The sequence below is a fragment of the Echinops telfairi genome, unplaced genomic scaffold, assembly GCF_000313985.2.
Source record: "Echinops telfairi isolate 266 unplaced genomic scaffold, ASM31398v2 ScPeMD7_7458;HRSCAF=8496, whole genome shotgun sequence".
Taxonomy (NCBI): Eukaryota; Metazoa; Chordata; class Mammalia; order Afrosoricida; family Tenrecidae; genus Echinops; species Echinops telfairi.
The window spans coordinates 44,775,870-44,794,831 of NW_022111358.1; the positions used below are offsets into that span (position 1 = coordinate 44,775,870).

General features: G+C 56.5%; 1 protein-coding gene across 1 annotated transcript in view; it reads left to right on the forward strand.

Moving 5' to 3' along the window:
- The first annotated feature begins 96 nt into the window (after positions 1-96).
- DNAI2 (dynein axonemal intermediate chain 2) overlaps positions 97-18,962 on the forward strand; it is a 35,440-nt gene continuing 16,574 nt past the window's right edge. The window contains exons 1-6 of the mRNA XM_045299810.1: positions 97-144; positions 5,144-5,334; positions 6,430-6,591; positions 8,397-8,518; positions 12,745-12,887; positions 13,853-13,966. Coding sequence (XP_045155745.1) covers positions 5,152-5,334; positions 6,430-6,591; positions 8,397-8,518; positions 12,745-12,887; positions 13,853-13,966 — 724 coding nt within the window. The 5' untranslated portion in view covers positions 97-144; positions 5,144-5,151. The remainder of the gene's footprint in view (positions 145-5,143; positions 5,335-6,429; positions 6,592-8,396; positions 8,519-12,744; positions 12,888-13,852; positions 13,967-18,962) is intronic.

Consider the following 18,962-nt stretch of genomic DNA (forward strand, 5'->3'; position numbering starts at 1 on the left):
GCCCCTCCCCGCGTCCCGGACCCGGCCGGGGTTGCTAGGCAACGGATAAACTCCGCTTCCCAGAGCCGTTTGAGGAGCGCCGGAGCCAGGGCCCCAGCGCCGGCCCTTCCCCTTCTGTCCCGCGGCCGTAGCAGCGACCCCAGGGTAAGGGGAGGGGGTGGGGAGCAGAAGAGGAGGGAGCAGAGTCAGGCGAGGGCCGCCATCGCCGGCGGCGCCCAGAACGCCCTGAGGGAAGGATGCCAAGGGCACCTTTCTCAAGTCTCAGACCCTGCAGGCACCGAACCACTCCCCACCCGTACAGGCGGGCTGCAAGAGACCCCCAAGGGCCCTCAGTGGAATGGGGGCTGAGTGGTGGGCCAGGGGCCTGTTAGAGTTTTGTAAACGAACGAGATCAAGCACACCACTGTATTAATGATTAACGCCTTTATTAAACAGCTGGGCCCAGAGCAGGCGAGCGCCTGGAAACCTCTGGATCCCGATGTTGGAGGGAACAGCACTAATTCAAGGTCTTGCAAGATAGTGTCCATTTCCTGCTAGCCGGAGGCATCTCGGAAAAATCAAGGTCTTGTTAGGAGCCGAAGGGGAGGAGGAGCTCACAGCTCGCAGGGGTTAAAGGCAGTTTGAAACAAGATGGCCTCGCTCATGTTAAGGCATGGACACAATAAACCTTTACTCATCATTACTGAGCACCCGCCAGGTGGCAGGCACTTTGCATGCATCGTTTAGTTGGTACGCCCACGCGGAGGGCACCTTGAGCCCATTATACAGGCGAGTATCACATGCTCAACCGTGGGCCGGCGGACGGTGGTGAGCTGGCGCAGGACCCGGCAGTGCTGCCTTCCGTAGTGCCTGGGGTCGCTGTGGACCCTGGCTGTGATAGCAATCACGCTCATGGCCACAGCACGCACCCAGCAGGCGGTCCTTCGCTCCGCAAGCTCAAGGTGCCCTGGCGCTGGCAGGTGCCTTAACCTAGGTTTCAGACCCCACCCTTACCCGTGACCCTTTGGGACCCTTGGGCTCGCCTTTTCACACTGCAAGAGAAGGAGGAGCCATGCTCCCTCCAGAGCTTTGAAGGAGAGCCTGGTACAGGGGTGGGGGGGTGAGGGGGTCACAGCTAGGGTCTCAGCAGGTGACAAAGTGAGTATTGGGACCCCTCTTCATGCCGAGGCACTGAGGACAGAGGGAAAAAGAGGCCACAGCCTCTCTCTCAGGGACACAACATTACCTCTAGAAGACGGTCATCCTTGTATTTATGTCCCCTCCACCTGGAGGGGGCCTTCTCCCACTCTCTCCTGTCCACAGCTTCCACCTGCCTGGTTGATCCCCCTGTACCTCTTTAGTTCTGGGTGGCTCCTCCCAGGTCTCCCTTCATCTTCTCCCTTCCTGGTGGGGACCACCCCAGGGGGACCGCAATATTATTAGCATTAACCTAGCAGAACACACAGGAGGGTCAGCGGGTGGGGGAAAGACAGACATCCCTAGGGAAGGCGACTTGCTTCTAGGCAGAACTCCAAGACCAGACTCCCTGTTGGGGAGTCGATAAAGACTCTAAGCAACCCTTAGGACAGAGTAGAACTGCCCCTGTGCGTTCCTGAGCTCTTTGTGGAAGTAGGAAGTCCCATCTTTCTGCCTCAGAGGGATTTTTTCCAATAGAAATAGAAATGTTTCCCCAAATGCCTACTGCCTTGGAGTCTGGCTGGTGGGGACACCCGAGGACCCATTAGAACTGTCCCAGGGGGGTTCTGAGCAGATAGCCCCATCTTTCTCGGAACTGCTGGTCTAAGGGTTTGAAGTCCATCCCAGCACTTAACCCCTGTGTTGCCAGGCTCCCAGGATTCCAGAGGGTGCTGATGGGTGTCTGGAGCAGACAGGAAACCCTTCCTCTGGCCCTCTTCCTTGTGACTCCCCCAGGGACAAGCAAGGAGGGGAAGTTTGTCTCTTAGGGAGTCCCGTGGGAAGGGCATGGGATGGTCCTCCTGCAGGCTCCCACCCCGCTCCGACCCTCGCTGCTGGGAAAACCTGCTTTCTCTTAAGCCCTAGAGCTTCTTCCCAGGAATCATTCCAGAAGAACAAGAGCAGTTTTGTTTTATCCTTCCAACTGCCCCCAGGGCAGGGGGTGGGGGCTCAGCAGAGGGCTGCTTTGTTGTTGATGCTGGCCCCAGCCTGGTTGGGTTGGTGTGTCCCAGTTTAGACTCATGTCTCTGCTTCTGAGGTTCCCACGGTGGGTAGAAGCTCCGCCCGCCCCCCTTACCCCATCCCTCACCTCCCTCATGGCCCCCTGCACAGACCGCTCCCTTCGGGCACTGCTTGGAACCCCGTGATGATTGTCTCATGGAGGGGGCAGTCCATGTCCTGAGACCGCCCCCCCCTCCATGCTGCCCTCGCCATTCATCTTGGTGCCCTTAGCGGCTGAGACTGAGCCTGCTTGGGTCCTTGGGTGAGCTGTCCTGTCACCCAGCCTGCTGGTAAATGCCCTCTCTGTCTGCCCCCCGACAGACACACAATGCCTCTGCCCTGCCCCCACTGGGCCGAGGGAAGCTCCCAGGAACCCTGGCAGCATCGTGGTTAAGCATTAGGCTGCTAACTGCAAGGTCAGCAGTTCGAAACCACCAGCCTCTTCGCAGGAGACGGGCCAGGCTTTTTACTCCTACAAAGAGTTACAATCTCAGAAACCCCCAGGGGCAGGTCTACCCTGCTCTGTAGGGTCTGGATGAGTCTGCATCAACTCCATGACAACGAGTCTGGATTTGGTTCAGAGGCCCTCATCTGCCGGAACCCCTGTTAGCATAATGCTTAAGCATGAGGCGACTAACTGCAAAGTTAGCGGTTCAAAACCAGCAGCCGCTCCACAGAAGAAAGGGCTTTCTACTCCCGTGCAGAGTTACCGTCTTAGAAACTCCCAAGGGCAGTTCTATAGAGGTGGCATGGACTGGATGGCAGTGAGTTTAGGCCCCGCCCCAGACCTCAGATCCACATTGACAGAGGTGGGCCTGGGAATCTGTATCTTTGGAAAGAGCACCTTGGATTTGAGAAACACCTGCTGAGGGAGTAAGAGCTCCACGCCCCACCCCATACGACATCAGTGGTTCTCGACCTTGGCTTCACCTTGGAATTTCCCGGGGACTACACAGGTCGTTGTGGAGAGATGCTGATGGAGCTGGTCTGGGCTTCATCCTGGGGGTCGTGCATTGTCAAAGCTGCCAGGTGTTTCTGAAAGTGTGACCACGGTGAGGAACCTCCGCTCCATAGCCAGGTGGGCCTGCGTCTTGGCCCTGCCTGGACTTGACAGCTGTGACCTTGGACTAGTTATTCAATCTCTCTGGGCATCCGTTTCATCATTTGTGAAATGGGAAGAGCATTAACCACCTGAAGGATTGTAAGCAATGAGCGCATGCTCAGAAATGCCTGTTCACCTCGCCTGCAGCAGCGTCGTCATCATAGTTGTTGTTGAGTGCCGGTGAGTCAACCCCAACTCACAGCAACCGGATGTACAACAGAATAAAACACCACCCCATTCTGCATCCTCCTCAAATTGTTCTTCTGTTTGAGCCCATCGTTACAGCCACCGTGTCGATCCATCTTGTGGAGGGTCTTTTTCTCTCTGCTCCTCCACTGTACCAAGCTTGATGGCCTTCTCCAGGGACTGGTCTCTCCTGAGAACATGTCCAAAGTACGTGAGACCGAGTCTCGCCATCCTAGCCTTCAAGGGACATTCCGGCTGTGCTTCTTCCAAGATGGACCAGGTTCGTTCTTTGGGCGGTCCGAGGTCCTTTCAATATCCCTCGCAAGCACCACCTATGTGCTTACATCGATTCTTCTCTGGTCGTCCTTACTCAAGGTCCAGTTTTCACAGGTACGGGAGGCGATGGCAACTGCCCACGGCGTGGGCCAGGTGCACCCGAGTTCTCAAAGCGACCTCCTTGCTCTTCAACACTGTAAAGAGGTCTTGTGCCCAATTCAGTGCGTCCTTTGATCTCCTGACTGCTGCTTCTGTGAGCATTGACTGTGGATTCAAGCAAGAGGGAAGCCTTGACCATCTTTTCTCCACTTACCACGATGATGTTACCAAGGAACCGGTCATGCGGATTTTGACCTTCCTGCTGAGTTGTGATCCATCCTGAAGGCTGCAATGCTCGATCTCGTTAGCAAGTGCTTCAAGACCTCCTCACTTTCAGTGAGCAGGGTTGTGTCATGCAGATTGTTAATAAGCTTCCTCCCATCCTGAGGCCGAATTCTCCTTCCCTCGTCCACTCACTGCCATCGGGTGGATGCTGACTCACAGCAGCCTTTAGGACAGGGTAGAACTGCCCCTGTGGGTTTCCGAGACTGCAGCTCTCTCCCGGAATAGAAAGCCCCCTCTCTTTCCTTCGGAGTGGTGAGTGGTTTCAAACTGCTGACCTTGTGGTTAGCAGCCAGCACATCTCCAGCCCCCTGCTCCCCCAGTTACATGTGTCTGCTAGGTTGGATCCACCAGGCTCCATCTTCTACATAGAGCGTGGCAAAAACATTTTCCATAAGCCCAGCGGACATAGTGTTGCATCTACAAGGATAACATTCTATGCCCGATTCTTTTCCCAGCCTTCTAAGGGAGCCCGGGGGCCTGGTGCGTTACGCTTCCAGCGGTTCAAACCCACCAGTTCCAGCCTCGGGACTGCAGAGTGATGGGCAGCCTTGGAAATCCTGGGGGTCACTGCTACTCTGTCCTACTAGGTCACTAGGAGTGGCCATCGACTCGATGCCCATGGGTTTGCTTTTGGGTGTGCCCATGAGAACCGAATGTGTCGTCTCAAAGCTCTGCAGGCTTGGGGCGGCCCAACGTCAGGGTGTCAGCAGGACCTTCCTTACCTCAGAAGGCGAGGAGAAGCTCCTTGGTGGTCCTGGGCTTGCTGTGACAGCTTAAATCCACTGTGTGTGTCTCTTCTCTTTTAAAAGGACACCACTCTTGCTAGGTTAGGATCCACCACTACTCCCTCCCCACACGCACCTCCTACGACTGCAGTCGGGCCTTGAGTTAGCAGAGAACATCTTCTAAGAACCGGTTCACTGGTCCCGGGGATGGGGCTTCAACACATCCTTCTTGGATTGGGGTCCTGGGGACACTCCCAGACGGGGCCCTGCCTGCCTCCTGCCCTCTGTCCCCCAGCAGACAGCATGGAGATCGTGTACGTGTACCTGAAGAAGCGGAGCGAGTTCGGGAAGCAGTGTAACTTCTCCGACCGCCAGGCTGAGCTCACCATCGACATCCAGCCCAACCCGGAGCTGGCCGAGCAGTTCGTGGAGCGGAACCCCGTGGACCTGGGCATCCAGTGCTCCACCTGCATGTCGGAGCATGAGGTGGGACCCTGCCCAGGCTGGCGGGCAGCGGGCGCGGCGAGGGACTCAGCTCTCCCTTCCCACCTCACCCCGCGAGTTCTGTTGGACACTGGGCACAGCCCCCAGAGGCATGCTCAGGGAACGGGGGTCCCGAGCTAGCAGGCCACTTGTGAAAAGGAAAGCATCTTTTAGAAACTTCCAGCCTGAAGGACCTTTGGGGGCAAGCGCCATGAGGGTGGTGTGGAGGTCCAGGTTCGTGGGATCGGCTCCGGGTTGGTTGAGATCAGCCCTGAGACACGTCCAAATCAACAGGGCGGAATATCGCCCTCAGTGGTCCCTACCTGACATGCCACAGTCAGGCTGGTGCGCTGTGCCCGCCCCTGAGAGAGCTGGCCTCACTTTCCCAGAACACCTGTGCCCTTGGGGTAGCCTCCTGTAATCAGACGGCTGTCACGAGGCTGCGCCGGAGGGTGCCTGTTTGTCCTGCCTGCCACTCCCACCTGTGGACACAGTTCACTTTTGTGAAAGCGAACTTACACACGGAAAGGGCTCAAACCACCTGGCCATCCTCCCGCCAGGGCAAGCCCACGGCAAAGGGAGTCCAAATTCATCATCAGATCTCCTCCTCCTCTTCCTCCTCCATCTCCTTTTCCTCTTCCTCCTCCTTTTTCTACTGGGGTAAGAAGAAATATAATGAAGCATTTTCCAGCTCACCCCTTCCCACAGGTGTAACCCAGTGACCTTGACCGTGTTTATCCTGTTGTGTAGCCGCCACCACCAGTGAGTCCACCCCACTCACAGGCGTCCCTGTGCGTCCCTGTCTGCTGTGAAGGCCAGGGAGGACAAGGGCATCCACACCCTTCCCCTGGGCTCTCACAGGACAGGCAGCTGGTCTCCTTAGCTTCATTAAGCCTCAGAACAGACCAGAACCAGGTTTTCTATGGCAACTAGCATCAGGTACCATGTGGCCAACTCCCCAGGTGGCATCTGGTGGCTGCCCATGTCAATCTGAGAAGCAAAAAGTGGCCTGATAGGGCACCTATGGGTCCATCCCAGGGGCCACCTGGAGCTCCGGGCCGTGGGGGTGCATCTTGTCACCTGAGGCTCTCTGTTTAGGTCAACACAGAGAGGTTCGAGATGGAGACCAGGGGGGTTAACCACATGGAGGGGGGCTGGCCCAAGGACGTGAACCCCCTGGAGCTGGAGCAGACCATCCGCTTCCGGAAGAAGGTGGAGAAGGACGAGAACTACATCACAGCCATCATGCAGCTTGGCTCGGTAAACTCCTCCAGCCCCTTCCTGCCAGGCCTCACCTGCCGCTTCTGTCGTGTGTGTGTGTGTGTGTGTGTGTGTGTGTGTGTGTGTGTGTGCGCGCACTTCCTCTGGGGGAGAGACAGATGCTGACCTTAGGGAGTGTCTATCTGGGGACAAAGCTGCAGACGGGCACACGAGGTAGTGAGATCCAAGGGTGGAGGGCACTGTAGGAGAATCCTAATGAGTGGGAGTCCCTGAGCGATGCAGGTGGTTGGTGCACTCGGCTGCAAACTGAAAGACTAGAAGTTCAAGTCCACCCAGAGGTGCCTCAGCAGAAAGACCTGTGGCCTGCTTCCACGAAATCAGCGGTGGGAAACCCTGCAGAACACAGTTCTACTCCTGTACAGGCGGGGGTGTCAGAAGGTGGAACTGGCAGCGGGCCATGGCGTGCAATATGGGTGACTCTTTGGGCAGGAGACTCCCAAGGGACCCCACCCAGTAGCTTCCAGCTCATAGGAGTCATCATCCAACTATCCATCCATCTGTCCATCCAACCATCCATCCATCCGTCCATCCGTCCAACCGTCCATCCATCCATCCGTCCATCCATCTGTCCAACCATCCCTCCCTCCTGCTATCCATCCATCCATCCATTCATCCATCCGTGTATCCATTTGTCCATCCATCCATCCGTCTATCCATCTGTCCAACTATCCATCTGTCTGTCTATCCATCCATCCATCCATCCATCCATCCATCCACCTATTCATCCATCCATCCATTTGTCTCTTCTTCCATCCATCCATCCATCCATCCATCCATTCATCCATCCATCGTCTATCCATCTGTCCATCCATCCATCCATCCATCCATCCATCCATCCATCCATCCATCCGTCCATCCATCTGTCCATCCATCCATCTGTCCAACCATCCATCCCTCCTGCTATTCATCCATCCATCCATCCACCCATCCACCCATCCATCCGTCCAACTGTCCATCCATCCAACAAATCTGAGCTGAGCTTCTAGTCTACCAGGCACATTAAGCAGTGACTTTCAGACATTCCCCTCCCTGTCTCGTCCTCCCCCATGTAGGTCCCAGGCTGTAAGGTTCCTACAGGCTTTGCCCCAGAAAGGTTTGTGCTCCTTTGGTAACCCAATGGCTGCCTGTTGAACCCACCCACGTGTGCCCTGGAAGGGAGGGCCTGGGACTTGGTTTCCATGAAGGTGACGCCAAGGGAACCCCGGCGAGCAGTCCACCATCTACACCGGGCTGCTGAGCCAGGACACACTCTTTGCTCCCCGTGCTGCTCTGTCGCACGCCCTTTAGTGTTTCGCCCCGTGTGGTGGGGTCAGATGGGGCACAATTCCCATACTGCGTCTCCAGTGTCCCCCGTAGCGCTATGGGTCAGTGAGGGACATCGTGTCTGGTGGTGGGGCTGGCCCTATGGTCCTCTCTGTGCATTGGCTGCTCTGAGCCGGAGTGTTATCCTGGGGGCTTGGTGGGCCGGGATGAGCTCCACTCTCTCTCCTTCCCTCTTCATCTGCTCCTGATCAGCAGTGCCCCTCTCCTTGAGCTGCAGCTTCAGCACTCTCCTCTAAAGTGCATTGCTGCATGGATGTCTGCTCTTTCCCCATAAGAGGAGGACCACTGCTCAGCCCTGTACGTGTTCGCCTTCTCAAGGGCAAAATCACCTCTGTTGAGATTCCATGGGTTGGAAGGATGGGAATTGCCCGCTAGCTGTTTCTTCCAGACTCCGCTCCAGCCCTAGTCAGCCTGGAAGGACCGCCCTTTATAGGTAAGCTCAGGCAGCGTGTCCTTCCCAGATCATGGAGCACTGCATCAAGCAGAACAATGCCATCGACATCTACCAGGAGTATTTTGATGATGAGGACCCAATGGAGGTGACGGACGAGGCCCCTTCGGCTAAAACCATCAATGTCTTCAGGTACTGCGATCGCTAAACAGGTGTGGGGTGTGGGCAGGTAAAGTCATCACCTCAGAGCCATGGGCAGAGCTCTCTCTGTGCCCAAACCTGATAAGGGACCTGCCCATTCAGTGTCCAGGGGAGAAAGCCTAACTCTGGATGGGGATCTGGGGCTGGGGGAAGTGAAGGGAATTTGCAGCGAGGTGTAGGGAGAGAAAGAACAAGTCCGTGTTCAAGGGACTCCGGAGAAGTACGGGCCCTTGTTGGGTGCCACCCGGCGGATTCTGACTCCAAGTGCACCTGTGTCCAGCACGCTGAAGCCCTGTACAGTCCCATGCTGTCCTCACCACAGCCATTGAGCCTGTTCTCACAGCCAGTGTGTCCCTCCCGATGACGTGTCCCAACGGTGATCTGAGGGTCATTAGGGTCTTTCTCTTTGGGGCTGACTTCCTGCTTACTATGCACCATGTCCTTCTCCAGGGACGGGCTCCTCCTGATAATACGTCCAAAGAGGCTTTGTCTCACCATCCTGTCTCCTAAGGAGCTTACTGACTGTACTTCTTCTGAGATAGATTCATCCCATCTGCTCTCCCGGTGCTCCGTCCGTGTCCCTTGTCAGCACCCTGATCCCAAGGCACCGGTCTTGTCTAGTCTCTCTTCATCCCTGTCCAGCTCTTGCATGCCCACCAGATGGTTGAAAACCCTATGGCTTGGGTCAGGTGCCCCTGTGCCCTCAAAGCGGCATCCTTGCTTTTTAAGACGTTAGGCAGATCTTTCGCAGCAGATTTGCCCAGTGCAAAGCCTGGCTTGGTTTCTTGACTGCGGCCTCCAGACTTTTTCTAGCTTACTTGGGCCTGTCATCGGGAGGGGCTCATGACTGGGGAGGGACCGCATGCTCAGGAAGAGTAGTGTTCGTGACAAAGAAGAAGACCCTCATTGCGATGGATTGACACAGGGGTGCAGCAGTGGGCTCAGACATAGCTACTCTTGTTGAGAGGGCACAGGCCTGGGCGATGTTTTGTTCGTGATTCATGATTCAGAAGTGTATGAAGGATGCTCACAATTGTACCAGTGAGCGATGCTCAGGGTGGAGTTGTTTGTCAGGATGTATTTCAAAGCTCTTTCAGGACTGGGAACAGAGGCCCAAAGGGGCCTATTGCTCCACTGTAAGCCTCAACCCAAAGGCATTCGGCTCAAGCTCTGTGGGTCAGCAAACCCAGTTCCTTGAATTAAGTGCCCAGAAACACCCCACTCCAGTAAGCCTCAGTCCAAAGGCACTGGGCTCCACTTTCACGGGTCAGCAAGACCAACTTCCCCAATTAAGCGCCCAGAAGCACCCCACTCCGCAAGCCACCCTCCCGCACAAAAACACCCATCTTAACTTGCCCCGTGGGGTGGGAAGTCCGTCACTCTGCTCCACGCTCTGGCTCCTGGGTCCGCTGCGCTGCTCTGATGCTGCAGCTGCCATCTGGATCCAGGAGGCTCACTGCGCAGGGATGTCGGGTCGAGAGCCTGAGCGCCACTCCTGGCTCCCGCTGGTCATGAGATCCCTCCTCCTGCTTCTCAGAAGGCTCATTTTATGCCCAGCAGGATGGTATTCCCGGGAATCTTGCTCACAATTACAAGTGAATCCCATCCGTATTTCCCCCCACCTTCTTTCCAGACCCACGCAGGGGAGGGTCGTTTGGTGGGGGTCGGAGACTTTGGCTAGAAGAGCCATGTTCAATAATTACTGTCCCCACCCCACCTTCAGGGGGAACCACATCGGTGGTTATTCTTCGACCCGTTTCTGGACTTCAGCCACAGTTTCTTCATTCATTAAGGTCAACCGTCTTCCCACCCAGCTCATCTTTGAGATCTTCCCAATCTTCCTGAAGACACGCGGTGGACGTACAAACGCGTTTGATGTGCGGCAGCATCCCCATGAACTTGTTGAAGGGTTCCAATTATTTGGGGCGATCGCCACTGGAGTTTTGTTAAAATTAGCCCCGATCTCAGAGTCGAGTTTTTTACGTAGCTGGAATGTTGTGAAGGTTCCAAGGCAAGAGTATTACCGAGGGAACCTGTCTTTAGCCATCCACTGACCGCAAAGGCACGTGTAAGCCCTTTTTGGTTTGAAGACACCCGTGTAGGCACGCACCGTGTAGGCAGCACCGTGTAGGCAGCACCGGAGCTGCAGTAGCGAGACCTTCTCACTCACCCTAGGTGTTCGGTTGGGTGTCCAGAGAAACAAACCGGTGACCCTCATCCATGCATGAGGAAGGACTTTTTACCAAGAAGCAACTTCGTAGCAAGAAGGCATCCCAGCCCAGGCCACCTCCCAAGTCCGTGGGTCCGATGCTAGCCCTCTTCACACTCAAGGAGCTCAGGGGGGCGGACGCGGGAAGGAAGGAGGCCACGGGCCAGAGGGTGCAGACTGGCATGGATCCCAGGTCGGCAGAAGCATGGCAGGGTGCTGGCCAACAGCTCTCAGAGCTGGGTGCCCCACGCAGAGCCACCCTGGAGGCAGGCACAAAGTACCAGTGAGGATGAGGGTGAGAGGCAAGAGAGGAGCAGTTGCCAGTGTCCCCCCCCTTTTATACAAAGACCACACCCTCAGGGAGATGCCATCAGGCTACTGCTTGATTGACAGGTTGGGCTCCGCCCCTACTTCCACACAGGTATCATCAAGTTGACATCAAATCGAACTTCCACACTGTCCTATATAGACAGAGTCCCTAGCTCTCTGTGTGTCAGAGCTGCCCCGGTGGCACCTCAACACGCCACAAGAGAGTTGGAACCAGTTACAGAATCCCAGGGAGCCAGCAACACTGTGGGCCAGCTGCCCTCTGTCCTGGCACCTGTGGGCTGTGAGGACAGGAGTGTAGTGCCCTCCCCCGGTAAGGTAGGACCAGCTCTGGGCCAGGCCGACCTGGGCTTGCTGAGCAGAGAGCAGGACTGACAGCACAGGTGGGGTGTAGAAGAGGGGTCCGTGAGGGTAGGGGCTGCCCTTCCACTGCCCCCAGCAGGGGTCTGATCTCATGTGGGGAGTCTGCCAGCAGGCTGGTACATTAGAAGCCCTCCCACCCAAGATCTACACCGTACAGGTGAAGGAACAGCTCCCCGGGTGGGGAGATGCTCAGAGTCACGTGGTGGGTAGGGCCAATCGAGGTTCCCGGAGCCCTGCTAGCCCTGGTGGCACAGTGGCTACACATTGAGCTCTTCACCTCAAGGCCAGCAGTTCAAAGCCCCGTGTCACCCCATGGGAGAAAGACGAGGCTTTCTATTCCCGTGAAGAGCGATAGTCTCAGAGACCCACAGGGGCAGTTCCCCCCTGTCCTGTAGGGTCGTTAAGGGTCGGCATCCTCTCAATGGCAGTGTGCTGGGTTTTGTGCTCAGAGGGCTCCCTAAGAGGGGCAGACGAGAGACTTACTGCCTTCACTCCTCTCAACCCTGCCTTCCTTCGAGGAGAACGTCTTCATTTGGGGCTCCTCTGTCCTAAACGCTCTTCCAACTCTTACTCAACCCCCCACCTCTTGTCCATAACGGGGAGAGCACTGTTGGGGCACGACACGTTCTGTGGGTGCCAAGGGTGGGCTCCACTGCTCTCGCTTCCAGCGTCCCCTTCTTATTGATGGCTGGTGAGACTGGGCTTTCCAGTTACGGGAGCCCGTGAAGTCTGCTTTTGAAGTTAAGCTTCTCCGAGTGAGTGATGGCTTCAACATATCAGAATGTTTGCAAGGAAATGGTTAGTAAATCAGAAATGGTGACACGGTGAATGGTTTGTGCCTGTGTTGGTGCGACCATTAAAAAATGTAAAAAGGCCAAAAATAAATAAATAATGTAAAAAGCCGGCGGGAGGGTGGGGATGGGGAGACATTTGGAGGCAGGGCGCCCTGGTGGTGCTGTGGTCAGGTGTTGGTCTGCTAACAGCAAGGTCAGCACCAGCGGCTCCTGAGAGAGAGATGAGATTTGCTGCTCCGGTAGAGTGATCCTCTTGGAAACGCACATGGGCAGTTCTGCCCTGTCTGATAGGGTCATCACGAGTCAGAAGCAGCTCGATGGCAGGGAGTTTGGGATGGGTTGGCACTTCAGTAGAAGAAGGCCCTGGTGCTTCGTGGGTGAGGAGCTGGGCTGCTAACTGCAAGGTTGGTGGTTGGAACCCACCAGCAGCCCTGAGGGAGGAAGACGAGGCTGTCTACTCCCGGGTGCTGTGGCTGGGTTTCGGTACCACTTCAGCCCTACGCCCTTTTTGTTCTCCCCTAAAGGGACCCCCAGGAAATCAAGAGGGCAGCCACGCACCTCTCCTGGCACCCGGATGGCAACCGGAAGCTGGCTGTGGCATACTCCTGCTTGGATTTTCAGCGGGCACCTATGGGCATGAGCCTCGATTCGTACATCTGGGACATGGGTGAGAGTGAGGGATATGAAAGTGGGGGGAGGGGGCCTGAGGGTAGAGGCAGGGGCCAGCGAGAATGGGTTGTGTGTAGAGATAGGAGTGGAAGGTCCTGGAAGTGTTGTCTGTCCCAAGGAGAGGCCCGGGGCCAAGGAGGATGTCACTTGTCTCCTTTGCTCCCTGTCGGGGTTCAAGTGTAAAACCCACAGAGCCGACTCAGAAGGGGCAACTGACCTTCATTGCCAGACCCTTGGTGAGGGCATTAACAAGCAGACCCCCGGTATCCCCAGCCTTACTCCCTGAAGAGCTCCCAGCAGACAGCAGGAAGCCCAAGCGAAGGGCAAGAGGGCCTTCCCCTCTCCTGTCCCTCCTCTCCTGACACTTGCCTATAACTTGTGGCCACCAGGGTGGTGGGTACACTTGGGAGCAGAGACTACTGTTTACCGAAAGACGCACCCTGAGAGTCATCACCTGGGCAGGTACCAGTGAAGGTGGCATGCCCCACACCGACTGTCCTGGTATCGGAATGGAGGTCAGCTATAATTAGCAGGTGTTTACCTCTTAGTAGGTGGAGGTGCCAAAGCCCCACCGCCCCACGAGGCAGGCTCCACCGTCGCATTACCGGTGCGCACAGATGAAGACCATGGCTTAGAGAAGCGAGCGCAGAGTTCTCTTCATGTAAAAATCCTGAGAGTCCAACACTTGTTTCACACCAATCCTGGGAGATGGATCGGAAATATCATGGAAGCATCAAGATACACCCACCCCGATCCAATCATCAAATGGAACCGAGGATGTGCAGTGATGGTCCCAGGGGCCAGAGGCTGTAGCCTGCAGAAAGAGGGGAGGGTCTTCCAGACTTGCCCCTGGCCTCCCTCCCTCACCTGCTCGTGCGGGAGGGGTTAAAATGACCCCTCTGTCCTTTCCCCCTTTTCTTTCCAGGCCTCCTGGGACTTATTTTTCCCCTCCCTTCTTTATAGAAAACCCCAACAAGCCCGAAACTGCTCTGAGGCCATCTTCCCCGCTCCTCACCTTGGAGTACAACCCCAAGGACTCCCACATCCTCCTCGGCGGCTGCTACAACGGGCAGATTGGTAAGGAGGGCGCCCGGAAGGGAGGTGACCAGACCACCCAGCACCCTGTCAGGCTCTGAGGCAGCCCCAGCCCCTGCGGCTGCCTGGGTCAAGCCCACATGCCAACCTGGGCACAGAGAGGTGGAAGCGGGGAGATGGGTCAGGATAGCCCACAGCTAACGACTCCAGAGGCCCAAGGGAGTCGAGGTGTACCTCCAGCTGGAGCGGCTCCAGGCTAGAATTCGTTCAGAAGAAAGAGTCCCACTAAAGTCAACAAACGCTCACCGTGCACCGCGCAAGGCCTGCCTGATGCTAAGGCCAGAGGCGGTGAGAGCCAATCCCTGTCCTCGGGAGCTCAGTCGTGGGGAACCAGCAACCATCCTTCCATGGTCACTGAGCTTAAGAGGCACAGAGGTGGAGCCTGCAGACGATGTTGTGTCTCCGGTGAAGGGGAGGTTGGCGGAGCATGGGAGCAGCCTGGGAAGGCTTCGCTGGAGGAAGCAATGCTGTCCGGAGGAGGAATGCAGGAAGAGGGCATGCCAGGGGTTGAACCGGAAATTCTCCTAAGTTTGGACCCTGCACTGTCTGCACAGTCCCAGAAGGTTGGGCTGGCCGATGGGCAGGGGTCAGACCCTAACGAACCCTAGGTGTCAAAGGAAGACCCTCCAGTCAGGCAGAGGTCACAGGCTGGCCGCTGCTGGCCGCACTGCGGCGCCCTAGCCTGTCCCAGAATGCCTGCGTGGAGCTCCGTGAGCTGCTGGGAGGCAGCGATCCACGTGTGCCATACCATTTGGCAAGTTTGGGCCATTCTTCCTTCAGATGTCTGCCTCTCTCGCTCTCACCTCTCCGTCCAAGACTCCCCTGGGGCATACGCGGGTCCATCTCTTGGTGCCCCACAAGCAGGTCTCCAGGTGGTTTGATTTCCTTCGTCATGCTCCCTTTGCTCTTGTCAGTTGCTTTCTAACGAGGCCACGGCTTCTCCTGCCCCCCAGACCGGGAGCTGCTCTCCTGGGGATCGCCGCCCTTCTTCGTTTCCACTTCCGGTTCATGTCTCACTTATGAATTCTGTTTCTTTACCGGACCATCTCGAGCTGACGTGGCATTGTTCTCACACTTTCCTCCAATTCTTTTTTTTAAAAATCACGTGATTGGGAGCTCGTACAGCACTTAACACAAGCCGTGCACCCATCGTGTCAAACACATTTGTACCCATGTTGCCATCATCATTCTCAAGAGATTTTCTGCTACTTGAGCCCTTGGTATCTGCTCATTTCCCCCATCCCTCACCCCCTCCCTCCCTCATGAACCCTTGATAACTTATAAACATTTTCTTTTCATGTCTTACACCGACCGCTCTCTCCCTTCACCCACATTTCTGTTGTCCGTCCCCCTGGGAGGGGGTTATATGTAGATCATTGTAATCAGTGCCCCCTTTCCCACCACTCCCCCCCCTTCCCCTCCCAGTATCGCCACTTTCGCCACTGAAGGGTTCATCTGTCCTGGATTCCCTGTGCTTCCAGATCTTATCTGTACCCATGTACGTGCTCTGGTCTAGCGGGATTTGTAAGGTAGAATTGGGGTCATGATAGTGGGGGAGGGAGGGCAGCATAATTAAAAAAAAGAACTAGAGGGAAGTTGTATGCTTCAGCGGTGCTTTACGGTACCCTGGCTGGCTCGTCTCCTCCAATTCTTCAGACATGGTTTCCTTGACTTCCTTGAAAAAAAGTGTTAAGACAGCCGTTTTGAAGTCTTTGCATGATAAGCCCAATATCTTGGCTTCCTCGGCGACGACTCTCGTGATTTATTTTCTTGTCCCCGGTGTGTGAGTCAGTCGTATTTCGTTCTTGGCATGTTTAACGTCTCTTCGAAAGCTGTGCGTTTCCAGTACACGACGTGCTAACTCTCAAAGCCAGATCCCCGGTCCTCCCCAGGCTCGGCGGCCAGATCCTCAGTCCTCCCCAGGCTTGGCGGCCAGATCCTCGGTCCTCCCCAGGATCGGCGGCCAGATCCTCGGGCCTCCCCAGGCTCGGCGGCCAGATCCTCGGGCGTCCCCAGGATCGGCGGCCGTTGCTGTTGCTTTACATAATGCGTTCTCCGAACTAATTCGTAAAGTCTGGACTCTGTCGTGTGTGGTCATGGAAGTCTCTGCTGGGCTAGCGTGGTGGTCATTGGGCCATGGGACAGAGGGTTCCTTGCACCGGGGGCCCAGGTTCCCCCGGGCTCTGCTGAGAGTGCTGTGAGCGTGCTAGGGCATACCTTCCTTCCTCAGCCCGGCTGTTGGCAATGTTGCCGCAGCCACTCTGTAGTCTCAAGGTCAGCCAGAGGTGGGAACGTCAGGGCTTTGTCAGGTCTTGCCCAAAGCACACACCCTGGGTCCTACACAAAACCCTTCCCCTGCTCGTGGCCCTCGAGACGCCCAAGAATATGTCGGAGCTGTTTGAAGCTCCGTGGTCATCCCCTTGTGCACATTTTCCACGGCAGCTTCTTGGTGACCTCTTTGTGTGGCCCTCTTGTGACCTGCCACCGCAGGCAGCCACAAACTGGCTCCATCACCGACAGTTGTTTTCAACCCAGGGGGAAGGCTTTTCGGACCGCAGGGGCTCAGAACCAAGCCCAATCTGGACAATTTTGCAGGAGGGTCGTCCGAGGAATCACCAAAACCCCAGAGCCAAACTCACCACCACTGAGTCAATGCCGACTCCCAGCGACCCTACAGGACAGGGTAGAACTGCCCCATGGGTTTCCGAGACTGGAGCTCTGTGTACGGGAGTCGCAAGTCCCATCCTCCTTCCTCGGGAGCCGCTGATGGTTTCAAACTGGCTGACCTTGTGGTCAGCAGCCGAGTGTGTAACCACGACGCCACCAGGGCTCCTTAAGGAGCCACCGGCCATGCCGACTAGTGGCAGTTCTCGGGAATGAGACTTTGGAAAGGCTCTGGCCACGGTGTGCCCCACCCCCACCCAGGGACTGCCAGGCTTTGGCCCTAGGAATCCTGAGCTGTTACTTTTCAAGGCTACCACGGAGCTGGGGAGTGGGGATGAGATAAGGGGAAGTTACTAATTTTACCAAGGAGCGGCTGTTTCTCTTGAGTAAAGGGTTTCCGGGTTGCTGTCAGCGTTGGCTACCTGCCCTCGTGTGAGGGCGAGAGTGACCGCCGTGCTTTCATGCCCAAAGTGGCAGCTTCATGTTCTCAGAGCTCCAGGGCTATTACAACCCCAAAGGATGCAAGCCCAGAGACATGGCACGACATCGAGGCTGGGTCACGGAGCTTCCAAGTCTCCTAGAGAGGATTCACTCCCCTCTCTTGTCTTATTATCACCAACCAGGAAGCACGGGCAGGGCCTCGGGGCTCAGGGCCCCTAATGGCCTCACCACACGGCCCTGATAAATGGCTGCCCAATGCCTCACCTGGCCTGCAGGGGTATCTCAATGTCTGGCTGGTCCAGCTCATGAGCCACAGGTAACAGCTGTGGCTTTTGATTCCCTAATGCCCTTAGGAGAAACCTGCCCACATTGGCCCTGCCCACAGTTCCTGCCTGCCCTCCTCCCAGAGTGCTGGCACAGCCAGACACCTGTCCTGCCCCAACTGGCCAGGTTTGTCTTTAGGCATAAGAAGGGCCCCCTGCCCCCCGCTCCCCTGCATTCTCCTCCATCTTCATCCCCTTCATCCGGGAACAGGGATGGCAGGTGTCTCAGCCCGCCGCTGCGGCCGTGTTCAACAGCAGTACCACAAGGGTGACTTGAACAGGCAGACGTTATTTCATCATTTAGGGAGCGAGGAGCCCAAATTCAGGGTGCTGGCTCCGGAGTTCTGGGGAAGGCCACCGTCTCTCTTCCTGGGCCCCGTGGCGATGTTGAGGTGGCGTGGCATGGCAGCTATCGGCCCTCGTCTCGGCTTGCTTCTTCCTAATCCGATCTTTTCTCTCTCCTCAGAGAGCCATTTGAGACTCATTCGCCCAAGACAGAAAGCCCCATTCCCAAGCGGGTTTATAGTCCTGGTATGGGGAATGAGATCTGCAGTGTGTATTTGGGGGGTGGGACGGGCACAATTCAATCCCTAACAGCGAAGAACCTTCGCCGTGGCAATCCTGTGGCCAGGCTACCTCTGGTCTCCATATCTTCTCAGACGCCCGCTCGCTCCTGCCCGCTCGCTCCTACCGGGGGTGGCTGGGGAGGGCCGGTGTAGAGATGGCATCCCCCCTGCTGTCAAGGTGATGTTGACTCAGAGCGACCCTATAGGACAAGGCAGACTTGTCCCTGTGAGTTGCCAAGACTGTCACTCTTTACGGGAGCAGAGAGCCTCCACTTTCTCCACCCTTTCCTCTGTCCCGAGTGGCTGGAGGTTTCAAAGGGCTGACTTGAGGTTGGCAGCCCCACGCATAACCACCGCTCTGCCACCTAGGCTCCTTGGAGCAGAGATGGATCCAGGGCACTGCCGTGGGAACGATGGGGTTCCGAGATGGTAACTGTTGACAGGAACAAAGAGCCCAGTCTTTCTCCCGAGGAGCTGCTGGTGGTTTCGAACTGCTGACCACGCAGATCTCAGTCCCCTGCATAACCACGACACCACCGGGCTCCTCTGGAGTAGCAAGGAGCTCCCCTAAGCTTCCCAGCCAGATGATCTGGGCCCCAGCACCAGGGGACCTGGGACCCAGCCTCAAGCTAAGAATACCCCCCCCCCCCATACACACACACACACACACACACACACACAAGCCAGGCTAGTCCAGCCTGGGGAAACATTAGGTAAATATTCGATGACCATTGTTGTTTGACAAGAGTAGCTTTTCCTAGAAATCAAGCTGAGTAAGAGGGGACCCTTGCTGTGCACTCGGAGGAGGGTGAAGACAAAAGGCAAGCAGGCCAGAAGACAGCTGCCGGTGATCTTGTCTGGCAGCACAGGGAAGCCCTGGGGTGGACCAGTGCAGAGGGCCAAGCCTGCTCTAGGGCAGCGGTTCTCAACCTGTGGGTCACTCAACCTGTGGGTCACGACCCCGATGGTGGGTCACATGACCCT